The sequence below is a fragment of the Lepidochelys olivacea genome (assembly GCF_965140295.1).
Source record: "Lepidochelys olivacea isolate rLepOli2 genome assembly, chromosome: 16".
Classification (NCBI taxonomy): Eukaryota; Metazoa; Chordata; order Testudines; family Cheloniidae; genus Lepidochelys; species Lepidochelys olivacea.
In genome coordinates, this window is record NC_140426.1 from 4,714,518 (window position 1) to 4,739,613 (window position 25,096).

General features: G+C 47.7%; 1 protein-coding gene across 3 annotated transcripts in view; it reads left to right on the top strand.

Annotated features, from left to right (window-relative positions):
* RABL6 (RAB, member RAS oncogene family like 6) overlaps nt 1-25,096 on the top strand; it is a 111,895-nt gene that overhangs the window by 68,863 nt on the left and 17,936 nt on the right. For all 3 annotated transcript variants that reach the window (XM_084650523.1, XM_084650524.1, XM_084650525.1), the window contains 3 exons: nt 9,741-10,105; nt 13,038-13,194; nt 24,075-24,287. In XM_084650523.1, coding sequence (XP_084506649.1) covers nt 9,741-10,105; nt 13,038-13,194; nt 24,075-24,287 — 735 coding nt within the window. The remainder of the gene's footprint in view (nt 1-9,740; nt 10,106-13,037; nt 13,195-24,074; nt 24,288-25,096) is intronic.

Below are 25,096 nucleotides of genomic sequence, written 5' to 3' on the forward strand. Positions count from 1 at the left end.
TTGTCTAGGTCCTTCTGTATCCTATCCCTCCCCTCCAGCGTATCCACCACTCCTCCCAGTTTAGTATCATCCGCAAATTTGCTGAGAGTGCAATCCACACCATCCTCCAGATCATTTATGAAGATATTGAACAAAACCGGCCCCAGGACCGACCCCTGGGGCACTCCACTTGATACCGGCTGCCAACTAGACATGGAGCCATTGATCACTACCCGTTGAGCCCGACAATCTAGCCAGCTTTCTACCCACCTTATAGTGCATTCATCCAGCCCATACTTCCTTAACTTGCTGACAAGAATACTGTGGGAGACCGTGTCAAAAGCTTTGCTAAAACAAACAAAGCTTTGCTAGAAACAATACATCCACTGCTTTCCCTTCATCCACAGAACCAGTAATCTCTCATCATAAAAGGCGATTAGATTAGTCAGGCATGACCTTCCCTTGGTGAATCCATGCTGGCTGTTCCTGATCACTTTCCTCTCATGCAAGTGCTTCAGGATTGATTCTTTGAGGACCTGCTCCATGATTTTTCCAGGGACTGAAGTGAGGCTGACTGGCCTGTAGTTCCCAGGATCCTCCTCCTTCCCTTTTTTAAAGATTGGCACTACATTAGCCTTTTTCCAGTCATCCGGGACTTCCCCGGTTCGCCATGAGTTTTCAAAGATAATGGCCAATGGCGCTGAAATCACAGCCGCCAATTCCTTCAGCACTCTCGGGTGCAACTCGTCCGGCCCCATGGACTTGTGCACGTCCAGCTTTTCTAAATAGTCCCTAACCACCTCTATCTCCACAGAGGGCTGGCCATCTCTTCCCCATTTTGTGATGCCCAGCGCAGAATCATCATTTTCTTCGTCCCCAAAACCTGCTTCCGTATTGCCTCCATCTCCATTGAAGGAGTCAAACAACACGGCTGGGGTAGTGGTGGCTGAACCCCCAAAAATGGCATGCAGCTCATCATAGAAGCGGCATGTTTGGGGCTCTGACCCAGAGCGGCTGTTCGCCTCTCTGGTTTTCTGGTAGGCTTGCCTCGGCTCCTTCAGTTTCACGCGGCATTGCTTCGGGTCCCTGTTATGGCCTCTGTCCTTCATGCCCTGGGAGATTTTCACAAAGGTTTTGGCATTTCGAAAACTGGAACGGAGTTCTGATAGCACGGATTCCTCTCCCCAAACAGCGATCAGATCCCGTACCTCCCGTTCGGTCCATGCTGGAGCTCTTTTGCGATTCTGGGACTCCATCATGGTCACCTGTGCTGATGAGCTCTGCATGGTCACCTGCAGCTTGCCACGCTGGCCAAACAGGAAATGAGATTCAAAAGTTCGCGGTTCTTTTCCTGTCTACCTGGCCAGTGCATCTGAGTTGAGAGTGCTGTCCAGAGTGGTCAGAATGGAGCACTCTGGGATAGCTCCCGGAGGCCAATACCATCGAATTGTGTCCACAGTACCCCAAATTCGAGCCGGCAACGTCGATTTAAGCGCTAATCCACTTGTCAGGGGTGGAGTAAGGAAATCGATTTTAAGAGCCCTTTAAGTTGAAATAAAGGGCTTCATTGTGTGGACGGGTGCAGGTTTACATCGATTTAACGCTGCTAAATTCGACCTAAAGTCCTAGTGTAGACCAGGGCTTTGGTAACTTCACTTTGAAGCAACAGCTGGATCACTGTCATGAGCAGGGCTCATTTTTTTTTCTTTTGTTGTTTACTATAGTTTCAACCAATTTGCCCGGTACTGAGGTCAGGTTTACTGGCCTGTAATTGCCCGGATCACCTCTGGAGCTCTTTTTAAAAATTGGCATCACGTTAGCTATCCTCCAGTCATTTGGTACAGAAGCTGATTTAAATGATATGTTACAGACTACAGTTAGTAGTTCTGCAATTTCACATTTGAGTTCCTTCAGAACTCTTGGGTGAACACCATCTGGTCCTGGTGACTTATTACTGTTCAATTTATCAGTTTGTTCCAAAACCTCCTCTAATGACACCTCAATCTGGGACAGTTCCTCAGATTTGTCACCTTAAAAAGAATGGCTCAGATTTGGGAATCTCCCTCACATCCTCAGTTGTGAGGACTGATGCAAAGAATTCATTTAGTTTCTCCGCAATGGTCATCTTATCCTTGAGTGCTCCTTTAACATCTCGATCATCCAGTTGCCTCACTGGCTGTTTAGCAGGCTTCCTGTTCCTGATGTATTTAAATTTTTTCCTGTTTTTCCTATGCATCGCTTCCCAAGCCAAAGATCTCTCTCAGATTGAAGCTATGTTAACAGTGGCACTCTCTGGGCTCTCAGTCTATTACAGCAAGAACTAATTGTGCACCAACCCAGCCAAAATGCAAGTGATTCTTTTTCTATCATTCAAATCATGAAGCCAATAGACAACTCATCTGAAATGGGGTATTGCTTGCCCACTGCTGGAATCCTGTCTACCTTGGAGTGATGCTAGACCACGCTTTCTTTCAAGCATACATGGAGAAGAGAAAAGACAAAATTAGCACCTAGAACAACATACTCAGGAAGCTTGCAAATTCAAAATGGGGAACCAACTCGGCAACACTGTCAGGCACTGCACTTTCACTTTGCTGTTTGACAGCCAAATACACATCTGCTGTGGGAAAGATTAGGTCATGCAAAGAAGCTGGGCTCTGGAGGAACCAAGCACCATGAAAGATCTTGTTAGGGCTACAGACCAGGCCATATCATGTGCCCAAAACTGGAAAAAGCTATATTTGTGGTGGAAGGACACAAGTAAAAGATCAGATCTCAGTGTTTTGCCCAGAAACACACCAAAACGTAACTTATTGCTTGGTCTTAACATGTGCAGCAACATCGATGTACTGTGATGTCCTTCTCGAGTATTTCCAGCCATGTGTATCACACTTCCGGTCATGTACCTGTCAGTGATTTTCTAAGTGGTTCAGTTGCTCTTCCGCAGTTGGGGGTTTCCCCGGGTAGATCTGTTTGCCACCAGGGCCAACACCCAGTGCCCACGGTTCTGCTCGTTCCAGGGCCGCTGCCCGGGCTCATTCGCGGACGCGTTTGCAATCCCATGGAGAGGGGGCTTGATGTATGCCTTCCCCCCGCTCTCTTTGGTGCTCAAGGTGTGCAGGGACAGGGCAGTGGTGATCCTCATCGCCCAAGCCTGGGCCCGCCAACACTGGTACACATCACTCCTAGAGCTGTCGGTGGACACCCCAGTAGTCCTGCCCCTACACTGGGACCTCATTACACAGGATGGTGGGTGGCTTCTCCACTCCGATCTGCAGTCACTGCACCTGATGGCATGGAGGCTTTGTGGCCTTCCTGTGCAGCAGATTCTGCTTGGCAGTAGAAAGCCCTCTACCAGGGCGGCCTATATGGCAAAGTGGAAAAGGTTCTCATGTTGGTGTGAACCCCGACAGGTGCAGCCGGGCCAGGCCCTGGTGCAGGCCATCCTGAAGTACCTCCTGCACCTCAAGCAGCAAGGGCTAGCCCCGTACTCACTCAGAGTGCACCTGGCAGCCATCTCTGCCTTGCATCTGGGGTTCTTGGGGGGCTCGGTGTTTTCCCACCCAATGGTGGGGCGGTTCCTTAAAGGGTTGGAGAGAGTGTTCCCATACTCCCGCCCCCCCAGTCCCTCCATGGAACCTTAACCTGGCCCTTTCTAAACTCATGGACCCCCTTTTGAGCCCCACGCTACCTATTCTCTCCTCCACCTTTCCTGGAAGGTGGCGTTTCTGGTTGCCGTTACCTCAGCCAGAAGGGTGTCTGAACTGAGGGCCCTCACCTGTGAGCCCCCATACAGTATTCACAAGGACAAGGTGCAGCTCCGGCCGCACCCCAAGTTCCTCCATAAGGTGGAGTCCCAAATTCCATCTGGGCCAGGATATTTGTCTGCCAGTGTTCTTCCCGAAACCCCATACGGACCCGAGTCACCACAGCTTGCACACCTTGGATGTGCGTCGAGCGCTGGCGTTCTATTTGGAGCACACCAAGCCCTTTCGCAAATCTGCGCAGCTGTTTGTGGCTGTGGCCGAGAGGTGAAAAGGCCTCCCGGTGTCGGCACAGTGGATTTAGTCTTGGATTACAAGCTGCATCCGGGCGTGCTATGAGCTCGCAGGTGTTCCGGTCACGGCCCACTCGACCACGGCGCAGGCGACTTCCACAGCATTCCTGGCACAGGTCCTGATCCAGGAGATCTGCAGAGCAGCCACCTGGTCTTCGGTGCACACCTTCACGACCCACTATGCGGTCAACCAGCAGGCCAGAGAGGATGCGGCAGTTGGCAGAGCGGTCCTCCGAGCAGTTGTTCCGTGACTCCTACCCTCCTCCAGAGGTAAGCTTGTGATTCACCTAATGTGGAATGGACGTGACCAAGCACTCGAAGAAGAAAAACTGGTTACTTACTTTCTCGTAACTGTCGTTCCTCGAGATGTGTTGTTCACGTCCATTCCACCGCCCACCCTCCTACCCCTCTGTTGGTGTCACCAGCAAGACGGAACTGGAGGGGGTCAGGCCGGTAGGGCTATCTATGCGGGGCTCAGTGGCGCCACTCGGGGGGCCCGCCGGCCCGCCGGGAGCCGCTAAGGGAAAAAGTTTCCAACACGCGTGCATGCGGCGTGCGCACACCTAATGTGGAATCTTGAACAACAGTTAAGAGAAAGTAAGTAACCGTTTTTTACTACTCAAAAAAGAGATCTTGGAGTCATTGTGGATAGTTTTCTGAAAACATCCACACAGTGTGCAGCAGCAGGAAAAAAAGCAAACAGAATGCTGGGAATAATTAAGGATAGATAATAAGACAGAAAATATCATGTTGCCTCTATATAAATCCATGGTACGCCCACATCTTGAACACTGTGCGCACATGTGGTTGCCCCATCTCAAAAAAGATGCATTGGAATTGGAAAAGGTTCAGAAAAGGGCAGCAAAAATTAATAGGGGTATGGAACCGCTTCCATATGAAGAGAGATTAATAAGACTGGGACTTTTCAGGTTGGAAAAGAGACAGCTAAAGGGTGATATGATTGAGGTCTATAAAATCGTGACTGATAGAGAAAGTAGATAAGGAAGTTTTTTTACTACGTCTCATAAGACAAGAACTAGGGGTCACCAAATGAAATTTATAGGCAGCAAGTTTAAAACAAATAAAAGGAAGTATTTCTTCTCACAAAGCACAGTCAACCTGTGGAACTCCTTGCCAGAGGTTGTTGTGAAGGCCAAGTCCATAACAAAAAAGAACTAGATAAGTTCATGGAGGATTTGGTCCATCAGTGGCTATTGGCCAGGATGGGTAGAAACGGTGTCCCTAGCCTCTGTTTGCCAGAATCTGGGAATGGTGACGGGGGATGGATCACTTGATCATTCCATGTTCTGTTCATTCCCTCTGGGGCACCTGGCACTGGCCACTGTTGGAAGACAGGATACTGGACTAGATGGACTCTTAGTCTGACCCAGTAGGGCCATTCTTATGTCAGTGAACTTTGCACATTACAGACCTGCTAAAGTTGTGAACTCTAGGTGGGCAGACCCCTGTGCCCACATGGATTTTCATTGCAGGATCAAGGTATAACTTACCCTAATAGGAGAGATGGGAAGGAAGGTAGAGAGCAGATTAAGTCAGTTCAGAGAATACATTAGCTTAGTGGGGTCACATTCCCAGGGACAGGCGAAGGTGCTCCCAGTTTCTCTGGGGGCAAACAGACCACAAGACCCACTTAGCTGCTCCTAGCCTCCCACTTTTCTTGAGCTCCCCCTCCTTCACTACCCTTGCCACAGGGACTGATCCCCCTCAGCTACTCCTCCCACACTCACTGCCCCCCCCCGAGGACACAACTTTATGCCCTCACCTCTCCTTTCCCCTGGAGATTGACTTCCCTTTCCCATCATACTGGACCCTCAGGCTCCCTTTTTGCAGCTTCCCCGTCAGACTCTATTATTCTGCGGGGGACATGAATTCTGTGTGTGTGCAAGTGGCACAGAATTCCCCCAGAAGTAATTCTGTGGGTTCACATCTCTTTGTTGGAGTCAAGGGCTAATTCAAGGCAAAAATCCTTAATGCTGAGTGGGGACTCAGGAGGACTTCACAATAGATGTATTCATATAACCACCACAGTATGGTGCTAATTAGCCTTCTTAATAGCAGTCTTAGCAGAGGCAATGACCCTGGCAGTTGGCTTTCTGGGGTGTAAAGCACATTCAGGAAACCCTCTAGTGCATCCTCTGGGAGGTATAAAGTACAGCAGGTCCTAGTCTTGTTGCCTCTAAACTCCCATATAATCAGGTCTGTTTCTGTCCTGGTTTATGTCTGCCGTCTTGCTTGTAGCAAGTGATCCGCTCTGGAACTCTGAGTCCAGAAAAGTTCATTGCAGAAGGAGGGTTTGATATTCTGAGGTGCAGTCCACATCAGTGAGGGGCTGTCACCCCAGATAGTCAGCTGCCAGGGCAAGATTGGGTGGTGGGGGAATGAGATGTGCACACAGGATTTTTAGAGGGCACCAGTTTCCTTTAAGTCAGATAGTGAGGTGTCCCTTATGTTTCTTTAAGGAATCTCCATCCTGCCCCAGGTTTGATGTCGAGCCTGTTAGGGAACCTCCACAGGTTGCTCTTCTACGTGGTCAGATGAATAGAGACCATTTTGGGGGCCAATCTCATGATTTGTTGGGGTCGGTCTCATTTATTTTTTGATCTCTTGAGATTGGCGATACTGTGAATGGGACTTAATTATATTGCATTTAAAAACAGCGGAGAAAGTTACACAACCTTGGGAAGACTATTTTGGGAATGACAATTATTAATTGCTGGTCATCCCAAAATTTGTATCCACAGTTGATCTGCGATCTGCAAACATGGTCTACCGATATCTGCAGATTTGCAGGGCTCTGCAGATGAGCCCCCTGCTTACTGGATTGCTTGTGAACTGTTCAGCTTTCGTAACTGTGTGAGGTTGTTAGTGCTGAGCTGTCCAGCTCTTGGAAATGGAGCGTTCCTGCTCCAGCAAAAGCTGGATTCCTAGCAGGTTGTAACTCAACATGAATGTTGCCTCCTTGTGAGGCAAGCCTGTTCTTTGGCTGTTCACGAAGGCTCCACAGCTACTGATTATAAAGCACATGTTCTCACTCCTGACCCCATGAAATCCTCTCTTCAAAGGGACCTTGAGGGGTTTTAGATCAAGCTGCTCTTTCACAACTGGGAATATCTCTGCTGGAGAAGGTGGGCTGGTTTGGTCTCCCAAAGGATGTAGTGGTGATCTGTATCAGGTAGTATTCACTGTTTTGGTGTATCCACTGTCTGTTTGCTGCACAAAGTTATTGCTGAGGCTGCTGACGTTATAAGGGATGCATTTAAATTCATAGCTTCTGCACAGGAGACCTAGTTAAGCTTCGTGAAATACAAGCAGTGCCCATAGCATCTGTTGGAACTTCTAAGTGGGAGTTGTCATTTAGGGATCCTCCTTGCATCTTTCAGCTTTACTTCATATGGCTGCTCTATCTTATTCTGAGACCATTTCATAGTTTAGCAGGGGCTATTGCCATTTAAAATCTTTCTGTTAATATAAGAACATAAGAATGGCCACACTGAGTCAGACCAAAGGTCCATCTAGCCCAGTGTCCTGTCTTCCGACACTGGCCAATGCCAGGTGCCCCAGAGGGAATGAACAGAACAGGTAATCATAGAGTGATACGTCCCCTGTTGCCCATTCCCACATAATGTCCTTTGATGTATGTCTGAACTAAAGGAGTCAATAATCATCCTGACTGTAGAGCAGAACTACGTCAAAGAATTGGCATTTACTTTGCTCTTCTCTAAGGGTGTAAAGCTGCAGCCTTTCTGATGGTAAGAGCCTTAGAGCTCTGCGACATGAGACCCAATCTGGACAGCAGTTTCTTTAGGATTTCCGCTCCTCAGTGCTGAGGGGGAGGAGGGGACTGCATTGTATCTGGTGCCTTATTGAGGGGGGGAATTCCAGCAACCCTCAGTGGGAGTGCCCGGTGCTGGCTCTTATCCTTTAGGTGAATATTCAAGTGTCCCCTCCCAGGCTCACTTTGTGCTGTGTACAAATATGGGGGGGCTGGGGGCTGGTATTCCATTGTTATAGAGCAGTGTTTCCCAGCTGGTGTGCTGGCAGGCCCCAACAAGTGTGATGCGGCATGTTTTGAAAAACTACATGTGGAGTGGGGGAGGGGAAGAAAGCGGGGAATCTGCCTTCTCATTGGCCATCTGCCTCATTGCCCCGCCTCCTCCAAGGGCAGAGCAACCAATCTCAATCTCCCTCTCTTCCCCACTCCTCTCCTGTGAGCAATTAGTTGGCTCCTCTGCCCCTCCCTCCTGCATCTGCCAGGCACTGGGGTGGGGGAAGAGCCTGGAAGAGAAGCAGGACCTTGCTGCAGCCCCCCAGGGTTGGGAGAAGCAGAGGTGAGGTGGGGGGAACTGAACTGGTGGCTAGGGGGCTGTGTGTGAGGTGGGGGAGCTGGGGAGGCAGAACTAGGGGTGTGGGGCAGAATTGGGGTGAGGCGGGGGCTGGACTAGGGAAGGGTGAGTACAGAACTGATGGGGGCTGGAGAACTGATTTGGATACTAGGGGCACGGGATTGATTTGGAAGTTGAGGAGCAGGGTTCATTGCTGGGCAGGGGACGGGCAGATGTGGGGGTGAGACCTCCTGCAACAGGGGCCAGAATCCTTGTACCCAATACATGTGGGAGCATGGGCAGCACTAACTCTGGGGAGCGGCAGGGGCAGTTCACCAATCGTTAGACTGAAAAAACAGTATCCTCTCTTTGGCCCTTATTTACGGTCTCCAGATGTGTTGGGTTCTGACTCATTTATTTTTTGATCTCTTGAGTTTGGCAATACTGTGAGTGGGACTTAATTATATTGTATTTAAAAACAGCAAAGAAAGTTACACACTCTTGGGAAGACTATTTTGGGAATGAGAAGAAATGACTAATTATTAATTGCTTGTCATCCCAAAATAATATTCTCAAGTGCATGTCACTTTCTCCACTGAGCATGCTTTTGTCCGGAGTTCTTATATTTAGCTTTAATGTTAGTTTCCACTGTTGACAATTCTGGCACAAAAGACAGATTGCGATCTAACCTTAGCTGTCATGGCGGTTTTGATTTTAACCCTGCTAGCCTTGTTCTGAATTGCTCATCTGAAGATAATATGGTGGTGTGCCTTCAATAATTAAGGTTTCAGAGTAGCAGCCGTGTTAGTCTGGATTCGCAAAAAGAACAGGAGGACTTGTGGCATCTTAGAGAATAACCAATTTATTTGAGCATAAGCTTTCGTGAGCTACAGCTCACTTCATCGGATGCCTTCAATAATTAAGTTATCAAGGAGTGCTGCAGCAGAGAAAAGGTTAGGAACCACTGTATGAGGGTGACTTGACTGCTGGAGTTGCTGTACGGGGCTTCCTCCTGGAGACTCATGCCAGAGAACTTACTGTGCGAAGATGGAATGAGGTAGATTCTAACCCTTTGCGTATCTTGGTGCCTTCCATCCAAGGAGCTCACTGCACTTTCTCAAACACTGATTAACCTTTGGTCCTCATTGTGTGCTAGGTTTCCATTTGGGGTGAGTTAGGCGCAGAGAGGTGAAGTGACTTGTCTAAGGTTGCCCAGGAAGTCGCTGGCAGCACTGGGCCTGGAACCGTGCTCTCCTGGCTCCTAGCCATGGGCTGCAGCCAGAGAAGCAGTGTCGTTAATGAGAAGCTCTGTGGATTGTGCTGTTCCAGTCCTTATGTCTGCACTCCATTCTTTTCTGCAGCTTTCTTGAAATGATGGAAGCCCGAAGTCGAGGACACGCGTCCCCAATGGCGACTAATGGACAGAGCCCTTCCTCTGGCTCCCAGTCGCCCATAGTACCTCCCAGCTGCACGTCAACAGACAGTTCCAGTCCGGGTACCCCCCAGCCACCACAACCTCAGCAGCCGCCTGCCAATGCAACAACGTCCCCTGAGCCTCCATCATCCTTGTCACCAGTGCCTCCCCTAGAGGCTCAGCTACCGCAAACATCATCCCCAGCTACAACCTCCCCAGCAATGCCTGTTGCAGTCCCACTGCAAAAGCGCGGCATTATCTCCCGCCTCTTTGGAACTTCTCCGGCCCCAGAGACGTCTCCTCCCCAGCCAGGTAGGTGCTGATGCAGAGAGAACCTGGATTTTTCTGTCTGTTAGTGGGTGCATGGTCATGCTTACAATATTGCACATCCCCACTGTCCCTGTTTCTTTGCTGTAGCCCTTCTGCTCCCTGTTGGAGGCAGAGCCGGCAGCGCTCCTGTCTGAGCAGCGCGAGGCTAATATCTGTTCAGTACATATCCAAAGAGTGTAGAGCAGTTGCTTCGTTCTTTTCTTCCAGCTGCCTTGCTTGATTCGCCATGTACCTCCAGCAGGGCTCGTGCTAGCCGCGAAAAGGGACTCCCATCAGCAGCAGGATGATGGCTGTGATGTTGAACTTCGAGGCTGGGCGGGGTTCGATATAGAGCGCTCCTGGGGAAAGTAATAAACTGTCAGCTTCTGAGTAGGAGTGTGTCCTTCCCCACTGCTGGGCCTGTGCCACTTGCATAAAAATCAAAAGGGTAATAGAAACCCATGCAGCTGATGCCTGTATGTAGGTGTGTCAGCTGCAAAGCACACTTGCATGTTAACAAAGAGCAGTCTACTGTTTGTATTTAAGGAACATAATCATTCAGCCAGAAATCTGAAGTGATCACACAACTGCAGCACTGTGCTGGATCTGCAGTAGATTTCTCTCTGGGGAAATATGCACCAGCACAGCTGGCAGGAGGAGGAGAGTGGCCCATGGTTACGTCTTATTGTTAGTAAACAGCAGAGCAAAGTAATGCCAAGGTCATGGAGAACGAGTATCAGACCGTCTCAGTGCAGAGACATCCAGGGCTGTTCATTGAATCAGAGAATCATAGACTTTAAGGTCAGAAGGGACCATTGTGATCATCTAGTCTGACCTCCTGCACAATGCAGGTCACAGAATCTCACTCACCCACTCCTGTAACAAACCCCTGACCTATGTCTGAGCTACTGAAGTCTTCAAATAGTGGTTTAAAGACTTCAAGGTGCAGAGAATCCTCCAGCAAGTGACCCCATGCCCCACATTGCAGAGGAAGGCAAAAAACCTCCAGGGCTTCTTCCAGTCTGCCCTGGAGGAAAATTTCTTCCCGACCCCAAATGTGGCGATCAGCTAAACCCTGAGCATGTGGGCAAGACTCACCAGCCAGACACCCAGGAAAGAATTCTCTGTGGCAACTTGGATCCCACCCTATCTAGTGTCCCACCATAGGCAATTGATCATATTTACCACTAATAGTCAAAGATCAATTAATTGCCAAAATTAGGCTATCCCATCGTATCCCCTCCATAAACTTATCAAGCTTAGTGTTGAAGCCAGTTATGTCTTTTATCTCCACTGCTCCCCTTGGAAGGCTATTCCAGAACTTCACTCCTCTGAAGGTTAGAAACCTTCGTCTAATTTTAAGTCTAAACTTCCTGATGACCAGTTTATATCTATTTGTTCTTTGCTTTCATTTCTACTGAGCTAGACCTTAATTTGCCCATTACATTCACTTTACCTACAAAGCTGAATGGAGCTGCCACTGCCTAGCGATTATTAGCATGACAGGGGTTTGAGTCACCCTTTACTAAATAACCTCCTCCTTCAAACTGTCACTTTAAGGAGTTCATAAAGCTATCAAGACACCCACAGAAAGGGGGAGGCGCTCAAAATGCACACTCAAGTTCAGTTTTAATTCTGTACATGATGTCTTATCTCCTGGATCTATTATAAGTTGTGACAAAACCCACCAATTGCAATTTTATAACTCTTCTTACCTGTGCCGGTTCCCTGGAAGCAGGAAATAGGGAGAAAGGAGGAAAGTTGGAAACTCCTGATCTGCAGGTCTTTTTATGCTTTGTCCAAAGAAACAAAAAAGTGAAAATGCAAATGAACAGCAAGATGTGGCCAGTCTCCTTCACAATTTACACTGGAAATGAAATCACATAGAACTGAATGCAGAGAGGCAATGGGTTCACTAAGAAAAATGGACACAGTCCAACCCCAGTGTTATAACCTTTTTATCCATTGTTTTGTCAGAGTAACTTTCAGAAAGCCAGTGTGTTTTTATAAGATCTGCAAAAGAAAGTTTGAGCTACACATACATGTTCTGCAGCAGTAACTTTTTTTTTTTAAGTTATTCCCTGATGTCAGTGATGCTGTTACCCAAGCAAGAAAGTGAACAAAAAGCCACGTTAGGCTCTGCTCCTTTAGGAAAACTTGCACTAGGGCAATCAGGAAAAGTCATTGTTCATCTTAAAGGATGCTGCAAACAAAAGTGCAAATAGTCACACTTTTCATATCTGTTTGAGAACTGCTTTTCTTTGTGTTAAGAATCTGGGATGAAGATTAACCTAGGAGAAGAGTAAAGATTGCTCCACAAATAAGACCTATTAAAGTAACTCTTATTTTACGTAACACCTAGGGGCATTGATCTGTTGGAGGCCTCTTGCTAGGTAGCTTACAAAGATAGAGTAAGTGACAGTCCTTGCCCCGAAAGGTTTACAATTTAAATGACAAAATCATGTGTGCGAAAAAGCCGGGTGAAAGGCAAGGGAACAGTAACCGGGAGTTTTAACATGGACTAGCTTTGTGCACAGTTCATAGGTGTAAAAAGCCAGTCCTGGCTGTAATCACAACCCCTGTTATCAGCTGGCAGCACTCTGTAGGTTATAGTGGCATAGGTGAGTTTTAAGGAGGAAAAGATAAGTTGAGCTTGGTACATGCTAAACCAGCAGTAGCCAAAAGGCCGCTCATGGCTACCTTCATGCGAAGCAGTGGTTTGATCTGAATGGCCTGTTGCATTCCTTCTGCTACACAGCAAATGTCGAAGACTGTTGTGGTGTTTGCTACACGTCTGCACACAGAAGTGACCCTCTGCATGCTAGAGAAGCATGCATTTGAGATGCTTAGAGGAGTAAATTCTCTGCCACATCAGCTGCGCCAATTGTGCCAAACTGTTCTGTTGTGTGTTACCTGATCACTGTTCCATCTACAGATGCTGCTACTACTCCCCCCAGTGAAGTCCCTGCAAAAGTGCAGAGTGTGGAGGACTTTATTCCCGATGACAGCCTGGACCGCAGCTTTCTGGAAGATCCAATCCCTCAGAGAGACAAGGGGATAACTAGGACTAAGGACCCCAGTGAAAGCGACAGGTAAGGAGGACAGGAACTGGGGGTGGGGGAAGAGGAGTGGGATAGAAATAGCACTCGGAAGTGCAGTCTGCGTGACTGAGGGATCATGTGTGACTCCTCAGCGTTCTCTAGGGCCTTATGGTCTTAATACACACAGTATGCTACACAGAGTGCAAACTCCAAAAGAGTGTGTATGTATCCCAGTAAGGTAACCTCACCTCTGACACTTTCTCTTCCTTTCCTGAACACCCAAGAAATCAAATGGGTTGCAGCATGCCCTGCTAGCAACACCTATCCCTGTTAAATTGGAGAGGCTGCCAACTCGAGCACGTCTGCTAGCCGTAATTATAGTATCGCTCACAGGAAGATAGGTTGGGTCTCTCTCCCATTAGCCAGGTCCCAAAACCGCTTAGAACCACTACCTTGAACTCCACTCAGGAATTTACTGTCATCCAGAGCCAATGATGGAAGCAGTGGTTGAGAGTGAATTATATACTTTCCAAATCCCATCCCCCCCTGCACTTCTCCCTGATTGCTTTCTAGCCTCTTCTACTATTGGCCTCTATGTTAGCTCTCGATATTAAACTGTTGCTGCTCTTCTGTAAATTGCCCTGGCAGCAGATGCTTGAAGAATCCCATTTACTGCATTGGCAGGAAGAGTTTGTCATTGCCAAGCATTGTTCTTCCTGACACCCTTCGAATGCCAGAAAGCTGCGTTGCAGCCTAATTTTGTTTCTGGCTTTGATCGTGCTCCAAAACTGAAAGGCTGTGTCACTGTGTGACTTTACCCGAGAGTCTCACTTGGAAGCGTCTGTTACAAATAGAGCTGTCGATTAAGCGCAGTTAACTCATGCAGTTAATTCAAACAGAGTCATTGTGATTAATTGCAGCTTTAATCGCACTGTTAAACAAAAGAATACCAATTGAAATGTATTAAATATTTTGGATGTTTTTCTATATTTTCATATATATTGATTTTAATTACAACATAGAATACAAAGTGTACACTGCTCACTTTATATTTTTTATTACAAATGTTTGCACTATAAAAATGATAAAAGAAATAGTATTTTTCAGTTCATCTCATGTAAGTACTGTAGTGCATTCTTTATCATGAAAGTGCAACTTACAGATGTCCATTTTTTTGTAACATAATTGCACTCTAAAACAATGTAAAACTTTAGAGCCGACAAGTCCACTCAGTCTTACTTCTTGTTCAGCAAATCACTCAAACAAGTTTGTTTACATTTATAGGAGATGGTGCTGCCTGCTTCTTTTTTAAAATGTCACTTGAAAGTCAGAACAGGCATTCACATGGCACTTTTGTAGCTGGCATTGCAAGGTACTTATGTGCCAGATATGCCAAACATTCGTATGCCCCTTCATGCTTCAGCCGCCATTCCAGAGGACATGCTTCCATGTCTATAGTAGAGACCATGCAGTGGTGTTGCTGTAAGATCTCCCATGTAGCCGCTTTATGCTGATGAGAGAGCTCTCCCGTCGACATAATTAAACGATCCCCAACGAGCAATGGTAGCTATGTTGGTGGGAGAGCATCTCCTACCGACATTGCGCTGTCCACACCAGCGCTTCTGTTGGTGTAACTTACGTCGGTCAGGAGGGCGTGTTTTTCACATACGTTCTTCAAGTGTTTGCTTAAGTAGGTGGGTGCGTGCCAAGTGCACAGTCATCGGAAGGTTTTTCCCCTAGCAGTACCCATCGTGTCGGCCTGGGTGCACCCTGGAATCGCGCCTTCAAGTCGCCGCATATAGGTCCCTGCTGACCCTCTGCCTCCCCAGTTCCTTCTTACCGCCAGTAATGATTGTTGGAGCTGAGTGTCTCTCTTGCTTCAGCAAGCATTTCCTCTAGTTATTTTTGTATCTTCAATCTGTAAATATTTAAATAGTTAGTATTAGTTGTAGTTAGTTAGTAACTAGTTAGTGTTTGCGGGTCCCCCAAACACAGTTCGTTCCCCTCTTCGGGTTTTGGGCATGCCTTGATCCCTAGGGTTTAAACCGTGCGGGACCTGCAACAAGCCCATGCCAAAGGGCAATCTCCACGACTCCTGTCTAAAGTGCCTGGGGGAAGCACATCAAACAGTTTTGTTGCAGGATCTGCAAAGGGTTCTGCCCTAGAACTAAAAAGGGAAGGAACTTCAGGCTCAAGCAGCTCCTTATGGAGGCAGTTCTTCATCCCCAACTGGCTCCAGGCCAGCAGGACACGGCACCCAGCACCTCCATGCAGAGCATGCCGGCCTCCATTAGAGAAGCTATGGGAATGAGGAAGGACTCTATGCATAGAAACCCTCAGCACCATCACTCCACAGCGCCAAAGTCCATGACAGCAACACGGCACTGCTCGCACTCACCAGCGCCTCACAAGAGGCACAAGAACAATAGAGGGCACTTGTCCATGGTGAGAGGTGATGTGTGGTGGGGGTGGGACTGAGGGGTTCAGATTGTGGGAGGAGGCTCAGGGCTGGGGCAGAGGGTTGGGGTGTGTGGGGGGGTGAGGGCTCTGGCTGCGGGTCTGGGCTGGGGATGAGGGATTTGGGGTGCAGGCTGCCCCAGGACTGTGGCGGGGAGAGAGGTCTCCCCCAGCCCTCTCTCACCACAGCAGCCCCGGACCTGCTGTGGTGGGGAGAGGCACCTCTCCCCCAGTAGCCTCTGCTCAAGAGGAAGACTTGGGTTCTTCTGGGATTAATATCAAGCAGAAAATTTCACAGCTGAATAACAGACTATGGGCCAAATTCAGCATTTAGTCACACAATGGATATTAATGCAGTTACACTGGATTTACACCAGTGCAATGGACAGCAAGATTTCACTCCCTCGGTAAGAAAACTGTTAAAATTTTCAGCAGCTGTAAGAAGTGTCCATACCCATAATACCATTTTGACACTGGTAAACAACATGAGAGATGTGCTGATGTGCTGGGGGAAGTATTCACAGCAAAGGCAAAACTGTACACGACTCTCCTGGATCTAAGTTTTGTTACAAACCTCAAGCTCAGGCCAGCTTTGCTGAAAGGGTTTGTTGTGACCCTTTTGTTTGAACCTGGGGCTGCTTGATGGGTTCCATGAGGAAACTGTCCTTTCAAAACTTAGTGAAACAGGAACAGTAGGAACTCTGGCTTCAGCTGGGCTTTGATTTGAGTTAGAGAGAGTGAAGGGCTGGAATGCAAAACACAAACTCGGCCCCCGCCCTAGAGCCGCAGCGGCTGGGAAAGGTACCTCTCCTGCGGCCCCAGTCCCAAAGCCGCCACGGCAGGTCGGGGCTGCGGGAGAGGTGCCTCTCCCCGCCGCAGCCCTTGAAAGGCTGCTGCATGGCTTAGCGGGAACTTAGCTCAGGACGCAAGGCCTCTGGTCCCAAACAGAAGTCTTGCTCCATATCAGCATCAGAGAGTTGAAGGTGGTTCGCTTAGCCTCTCAAACCTTACACATCTGCCCTCCAGGTAGGATTGGATCAGTCATGACGGACAGTACAACAGCGATATTTTATATAAAACAGACAAGGTGGAGCATGCTCCTCCCCTCTGTGCCAGGAAGCCTTCAAGCTGGCGGACCATCTCAGCAGATCATTCCATGGCCACGAGTGGTCCATTTGCTCGGACATCATGAACAGCATCTTCCAACAGTGGGGAATTCCCCAGGTGGACCTGTTCACAAAGAAAACAAACAGGAAGTATCAGTAGTTTTGCACCTTCCTGAATCACAGCCTGGGCTCAACCACAGATGTTTCCTCTCCCTGGGAAGGACCATCTGTTCTATGCGTTTCCCACCCTTTCTGCTCATTCACGAGGCCCTGCTCAAGATCAGAAGGGACAGGGCGTCTGTCATTCTAATAGCACCTGCCTGGCCCCGCCAACACTGGTACGCATCACTCCTGGAACTGTCAGTAGCCACTCCGATCACCCAAGACCATGGTCACTTCCAGCACCTCAACCTTGAATCTCTCCACTTCACAGCATGGAAGCTTCATGACTAAACCCCATGTCAGAGATGTCCTCCTCAGCAGCCAAAAGCCGTCCACTAGAGCTACTTACTTAGCTAAGTGGAAGAGATTTTCGATCTGGGCAACACAAAGGGGCACGTCTCCAACTCAAGCATCAGTACCCTTCATCTTAGACTATCTACTGCACTGGATGCAGTCAGATCTGGTGGTGTCATCTGTAAAGGTTCACCTGGCAGCCATGTTGGTATTCCACCCAGGGGTGGATAGTCGATTGGTCTTTGCTAGCCTGATGGTAAGTCATTTTCTCAAGGGCCTGGACAGGGTATATTCTCCTGTCCGCCATCCGATACCAACATGGGATCTTAACCTGGTGCTCTCCAGGTTAATGGGACCTCCCTTCGAGCCCTTACCAACATACTCAGTCCTCTACCTCTTGTGGAAAGTAGCATTTCTGGTGGCAATAACTTCAGTCAGGAGGGTGTCTGGGATCAAAGCCTTGACATCTGAACCTCCATACAGGGCCTTTTATAAGGACATGGTCCAGTTGCGGCCTCATCCAGCCTTCTTGCCAAAGGTGGTATCTCAATTTTACACAAGTCAGGACATCTTCCTCCCAGTGTTTTGCCCTAAGCCACACGCTAACAGCAGGGAACAAAGACTCCATTCCCTGGATGTGAGGCAGGCTCTGGCCTTCTATATTGAAAGGACAAAACCATTCTGGAAGTCTAACCATCTATTCGCGATAGCAGACAGGATGAAGGGCCTCCCAGTATCGTCCCAAAGAATTTCGCTGTGGATTATGTCCTACATTCGGACTTGTTATGACCTGGCAAAAGTACCAGCCCCAACGCTAACAGCGCATTCTACAAGGGTGCAGGCCTCCTTGGCCACATTCCTGGCACAAGTCCCTATACAAGAGATTTGCAGGGCAGTGACCTGGTTGTCGAGCCACACCATCACTTCGCATTATGCCATCATCCAGCATGCCAGGGATGATGCAGTTTTCGGCAGAGCGGTGCTTCAGTCAGTGAACGCTGACCTATGAGCTCTGATCCCTCCTCCAGTGGTCTGCTTGGGAGTCACCTACTTGGGATTGACATGAGCAAGCACTAGAAGAATCAAAAACGGTTACCTAGCTTCTCATACCTATTTTTCTTAGAGATATGTTGCTCATGTCCATTCCAAGGCCCATCCACCTTCCCCTCTAATGGTGCCTCCGGCAAGAAGGAACTGAAGAGGCAGCAGGGCCCTATATGCAGCGCCTTGAAGGCGTGATTTCACGGGGCGCCCTGGCTGACCTGACAGGTACCGCTAGGGGAAAAACCTTCCGGTGACTGTGCACGCAGCATGCATACGCCTACTTGGAATGGACATGAGCAACACATCTCAAAGAACAACAGTTATGAGAAGGTAGGTAACCATTTTTTTACTGACAAAAGTGCTAATGTAGGCATAACCTTTAGATGCCCATCCTAGATACAGTGGAGTAGGATTTCTTGTAATTGAGCCCTTCATGAGACTTACTAGTGTGGTGACTTCATTCAGAAGAACACTTTTGCTTTGCCTTGACATGTTTTCTTTCTGTGCTATAGAATCATATCATAGAATATCATGGTTGGAAGGGACCTCAGGAGGTCATCTAGTCCAACCCCCTGCTCAAAAGCAGGACCAATCCCTAATTAAATCATCCCAGCCAGGGCTTTGTCAAGCCTGACCTTAAAAACTTCTAAGAAAGGAGATTCCACCACCTCCCTAGGCAACGCATTCCAGTGTTTCACCACCCTCCTAGTGAAAAAGTTTTTCCTAATATCCAACCTAAACCTCCCCCACTGCAACTTGAGACCATTACTCCTTGTCCAGTCCTCTTCTACCACTGAGAATAGTCTAGAACCATCCTCTCTGGAACCACCTCTCAGGTAGTTGAAAGCAGCTGTCAAATCCCCCCTCATTCTTCTCTTCTGCAGACTAAACAATCCCAGTTCCCTCAGCCTCTCCTCAGAAGTCATGTGTTCCAGACCCCTAATCATTTTTGTTGCCCTTCATAGAATCATAGAATATCAGGGTTGGAAGAGACCTCAGGAGATCATCTTGTCCAACCCCCTGCTCAAAGCAGGACCAATCCTCAATTTTTGCCCCAGATCCCTAAATGGCCCCCTCAAGGATTGAACTCAATCCGCTGGACTCTTTCCAATTTATCCACATCTTTCTTGTAGTGTGGGGCCCAAAACTGGACACAGTACTCCAGATGAGGCCTCACCAATGTCGAATAGAGGGGGACGATCACGTCCCTTGATCTGCTCGCTATGCCCCTACTTATACATCCCAAAATGCCATTGGCCTTCTTGGCAACAAAGGCACACTGCTGACTCATATCCAGCTTCTCGTCCCCTGTAACCCCTAGGTCCTTTTCCGCAGAACTGCTGCCTAGCCATTCGGTCCCTAGTCTGTAGCTGTGCATTGCGTTCTTCTGTCCTAAGTGCAGGACCCTGCACTTATCCTTATTGAACCTCATCAGATTTCTTTTGGCCCAATCCTCCAATTTGTCTAGGTCCCTCTGTATCCTATCCCTGCCCTCCATCGTATCTACCATTCCTCCCAGTTTAGTATCATCCGCAAATTTGCTGAGAGTGCAATCCACACCATCCTCCAGATCATTTATGAAGATATTGAACAAAACCAGCCCCAGGACCGACCCCTGGGGCACTCCACTTGACACCGGCTGCCAACTAGACATGGAGCCATTGATCACTACTGTTGAGCCTGACAATCTAGCCAACTTTCTACCCACCTTATAGTGCATTCATCCAGCCCGTACTTCTTTAACTTGCTGACAAGAATACTGTGGGAGACTGTGTCAAAAGCTTTGCTAAAGTCAAGAAACAATACATCCACTGCTTTTCCCTTCATCCACAGAACCAGTAATCTCATCATAGAAGGCGATTAGATTAGTCAGGCATGACCTTCCCTTGGTGAATCCATGCTGACTGTTCCTGATCACTTTCCTCTCCTCTAAGTGCTTCAGGATTGATTCTTTGAGGACCTGCTCCATGAACTGAAGAGGCAGCAGCAACATCAAACTGGCATTAGGATGCTACATGGTTTTTGCTATATCACGGATTCTCAAATGATTTCAGTGTTGACCATGTTATGCTTTGTGGACCCCTTCCGTCCCCTTGTGATTCCATAATATCCCTTTGGCCACTGCACCAATTACTGACATGGAAAAGTCATATTAGAGCAATATATTTGTGTACTTTAGCAGTCTTGAAATGTGGCCTAGCTGCTGGAAGTGAGCCAGCCCCATGGGAGGACTGTGGGTTGTTCACAGACCACAAGCTGAGAACGGCTGAGCTATGTAATTCCTCTTTAAAGTAAATTGGAATCACATGGCTAACAACAAGCACAAGGACAAGTCTTTGAAGACTTATGGGATTATGTGTCCCAAGTTCCATTTTTGTTGTTGTTGGTTTTTTTAAGGCCTGTTTTCTGTCCTGCAGTGTATAGGGAGAACTCTTGAAATATATGTTCCTTGAGCAGCTCATTGAGACAGTTATATTTCTTATTTCCCGGTCACAGGGCTTGCCTGGCTTATCCTTAGTCTGATGCACTGTGCTAAGATGTATTTGAAGGGTATTAAAGAAGCTTATCAGACTCAGAATAGACGTCCCCATTTCTTCTCTGTTCCTGGCCTTGCCGGAAGTAGTTAAGTTATGCTTATGGGTGGGATACAGGATTAGAAAGGTGAGTTCTGTGTGAAGCTGTGGATCTGTTTTCACCACCTCACTAGACTTTTATCTTTACTAACCATCTAGTTATCTTTCTATATCCTTAAATCTGCATCACTCTGAACTTGTCTGTCGTCCCAGTCGTTTTCTTGCCCTCCCCACTCCCCCCCATATACACCTCCATGGACAGCTGTTTCGGTAGTGTCACCCAGCTGTGTTGAGAGTGCAAGTGAGGGGAACTGAGGACAGGGTTTCCTTCACACTGTGGAGCCTCCCCTTGCCCTGGCGCATGCTCATACCACCCCTCTCCCACAGCACAAGTTCCCTCCAGCTTCCTTGCTGAACTAGATTTTAGTTCCTTCCCCTCTGTTTCTCTAGCTCCTAAATTAAAGTGGCAGGAGGAGTTTGTTCAGCCTCTCTGTAGGGGAAGGTACATTAGGGAGAGAGCTAAGGCTGCTCCGTTTCTTCTGAACTGAAAGCAGTACACTCAGGATTTGAAATGGAGTTTGCCCTATATGCCACTGAGCCTCAGTATGGGGGGCCTCACCTAGCATGTTCTTTGGCGTCATGTCAGCAGGGTTTACCTTAAATCTCCTACTTCTTTGGTGCTGGGTGCGCATATTGGGGACCACAGTAGCGCAGGATTAATGCAGGTTTGGCAGGCTGTTGAGACTGGTGCAGTATGCTTATTTTTGCATTCTTTGCGAGTTCCTTCCAACCCGCGAGTCAGTGCCACAAGGTGATACTAATTTTGCATTGTCGGACCTTGTTTGTATTGCAGCAGTGTTTTTCCTGATGTATTTTCACTTCATTGTTTTGCTGTTTAAGCTGCAGCTAGGAGATTTGTGTAGAAGCTAGTGATGGAGGCAGTCAGTCTCTTTACATATATGCTGCATGTGGGGATGAGCCACTTTGTTCACCTGTGCGTGTACATGTTCTTTCTATCCAGACTGAGGACATTTTAAAGATCCGTGCCTAAGTCTAGTGTGTGTGCTGATTGGTGGGAAGATAATTGCACTAACAGCAGGTGATAGCTATAGTTGCATTAATTAAGCTACTGCTGTATATTCAAGACAGTACTATAATCTAGAGAGTGAGGTTTCTAGAGCATGTCACGCCACCAATAGCATTTTAAAATAAAGCCACCTGCAGCATTGTTTCTAAGACATTTAAGGGAAATTCACTCACATTCTTTTTAATCCCCAGAAACCTCTTTTTAACACCCCTCCCTCCCTTTCCCCCAGTGTCATGTTTTAGTTCGTTTTTGTGGGGTGAGCCTGGGATGAGGCTGTGCCCTCTTATATGGGAGATCAGGGTTCAGGAGCCAGTTCTCTCTTGTTCATGAGTCTGGTGTGGGCTGTGAGGGCTGCAGTGGCAACCCACTCAGCCTGGGGGGCAACATGTCCCTAATGCTCAGCAGTCAACACCTCTTTGGTTCATCGTGGCAGCAGCAGTGTTGGGCTCTAGAAGGAATCCTGGGCAGCCTCCCTCAGCTGGAGCATTGGTGGCTGTAGTGTTTAGAAAGCAGAGGATCTCTTTAGCACTCCAGAAGGGAGGCAGAGGAATCCCCAAGGGGATTGCATGTAAAACCTGAATGTTGCATGATGATCTAGGCAAATGGTCAGTTGAAATCAACACTTACCGCAGTGTCAAATTTGAAATGAGCTCTCTCCATCATACACACTCAGTTGGTAAAGGTACAAATTCCTGAGACCATTCACTTGAGAATGATAGTCTGTAAAAAAAAAAAAAAAAAAAAAAAAAATGGCTGGGTGAGTAGAAATGGAATCAACTAAAGTCCTTTGAACGTCATGTTCCTTTAGCAAGCACGTGTGGCAGTTTCCACCCTCCACAGCTGGTCAGTGTCCTGCTGGGCATTGGCCGGGGGGGTCAGAGTGATGATAGACACCAACTAGAAAACCAGGTCTGAAGCTTGAGGGACGATTAGTCAGTCATAGAATCATAGACTATCAGGGTTGGAAGGGACCTCAGGAGGTCATCTGGTCCAACCCCCTGCTCAAAGCAGGACCAGTCCCCAATTTTTGCCCCAGATCCCTAAATGGCCCCCTCAAGGATTGTACTCACAACCCTGGGTTTAGCAGGCCAATGCTCAAACCACTGAGCTATCCCTCCCACCTGAGGAGGAGTCCCAGTGCCTTCCTTTAACCCTCTGAAGTGTTAACCATCACATGCCATAAATGTTATTTTTTGTATTTGGAAGCTAATGAGATGAGTTTGTGAAATCTTTAACAAGTCATTAAAAGGAAGGTGAATGTTCTATGTGGTTTGGACACCAACATAATACATCCATTTATCAAAAGCAAATGATCCTCTCTGAATAAAAACTACTTAATAGAGAAAGCAGGCAGGATAAGGAAAGGGGATATAAAGTCTCCTGGGTCTGAATTGTGAAAATAATCTGTATTCCTGACGTGAGCAAATCTTGAGGAAAGCATTAATATGGCAGGTCCTTGGGAAATCAAGCCAAGAATTCCCAGTTTATAATTCTGCAGTGAAACTCCCTATCAAGATGTCTCAGAATCCATAACCCTGTTCAGTCAAGGGAGCCTTAAGGGCTCTTACACTCTAAAATGTGTCCTTAGGTTAATTTAATTTGGGGAATGTTAAGCATTGTTATAGTGTCTGGGTAGCTGCCTACTTCAGGGAGCACTATAGAATAGAATTAACACAGAGGAGCTAAAAGCTGAAGGTATATTCCTGCCACTGTGACAATATGGGATATTTCTGAATCACAGGACATGGGGATTAAGGCATGCGATTCCTGTTGGTTTTTAATTAACTCATACCGTGCACAGTGTTCGGGAAATGTTCCCGTAAAGTCCTCGCTGAGGCACAAAGATGTTCTGCAGCTGTGAGGTCTCACCCAAGATCTTGGTTGTACTGACCACTACTTGCTGCCCCACCACACTCCCCATGTTATAATCCAGTGTGGAACTTGGGCTGTGCCAGGCCTCTGGCTCTGGTGATCAGATACTGCCTGAGCTCTATGGCAGGTCAGGGAGTGCACGGTCAAATAGGACACTGGTATCTTCAGATGACCCGGACTAACCACAGATGGCCCTCCATTAAGGTAGGGAAGAGATCCTAGAACTCAGGTTGCATTAGTCTGGAACACCAGTGCTTCGTTTGCATTCTAGAAGTAGGAGTGTATGCATCTGAATGCACCCTGAGGGGTTCTGTTTAACACTTCTGTATCTTACAGTGATGGGGAGGCTCTTGGAGGGAATCCCATGGTAGCTGGTTTCCAAGATGATCTGGATCTAGATGACAAAGTGCCCAGCAAACCCTCATTGGCAACAGAACTTGTACCAAGCAAAAATATTACTTTGTCAAGTGAGGAGGAGGCAGAAATGGAGGATGCTATGGTCACCGTCGTGGCTGATGAAGACATTGACATTGACTACAAGACACAATGGTATGAAGGAGTATAGTCTACTAGCTAAAGTATGAAACTGGGAGTTGGGAGATGTAGGTCTTTTTTCAGTCCTGCCACTGACTCACTGTGGCCTTAACCAGCTCACTTAATCTCACTGAGCCTGTTTCCCTAGCTGTAAAATGGGGTTATCTGTGCCTCACCAACTGAGGCCAACTTTGCAACAGTTCACAAACTACAGATTCTCTGATGGAAGGTGCTATGGAAGTGCATAGTAGTATTACTGATCACCATCCAGTTTATTCAGTTTGGATGAAATTGTAACACAAATGGAGCCAAAGGGCTAACTTGATTTGTCATATCAAGCAATCCTTCCACAGAGTGTGAGCCGCTCTTCATGAGGGAGTGGCCCAGCCTTCTTCCAAAATTTGAACAAGAGGAGCTGGGTAAGCCGTTGAGCACTTTTTCATAGTGGGTGTGGGTGGGTCTCAAGACTCATTGCTTAGGGCACAGACGGCGCTTGTGATGCCCTCTCTGTGCACCAAAACAAGCAGCACTTTGGCATGGGGGAATGGCATTGCTGCTCTTGCTGGAGATTGGAGCCCACAGAATATGGTGTAAATTGCATGGAATAGGAAGTGTGCCGTCATATAAATAATGCAACAGGGCTTTGCCCACAAGCAAGTGCATTGATCTCAAGTATTTGTGTCCTCAGGGATGTCTGGGCTATCTTTCAGCATTTGGCTTACTGCCAGAAAGATTTCCAGGGTCTGAGTGCTAGTATAAAACCTATAGAGTCTCATCACTGCTTAGGTGTAGATGAGAGAAATCCCCTAGAATAGGTTCCGCTA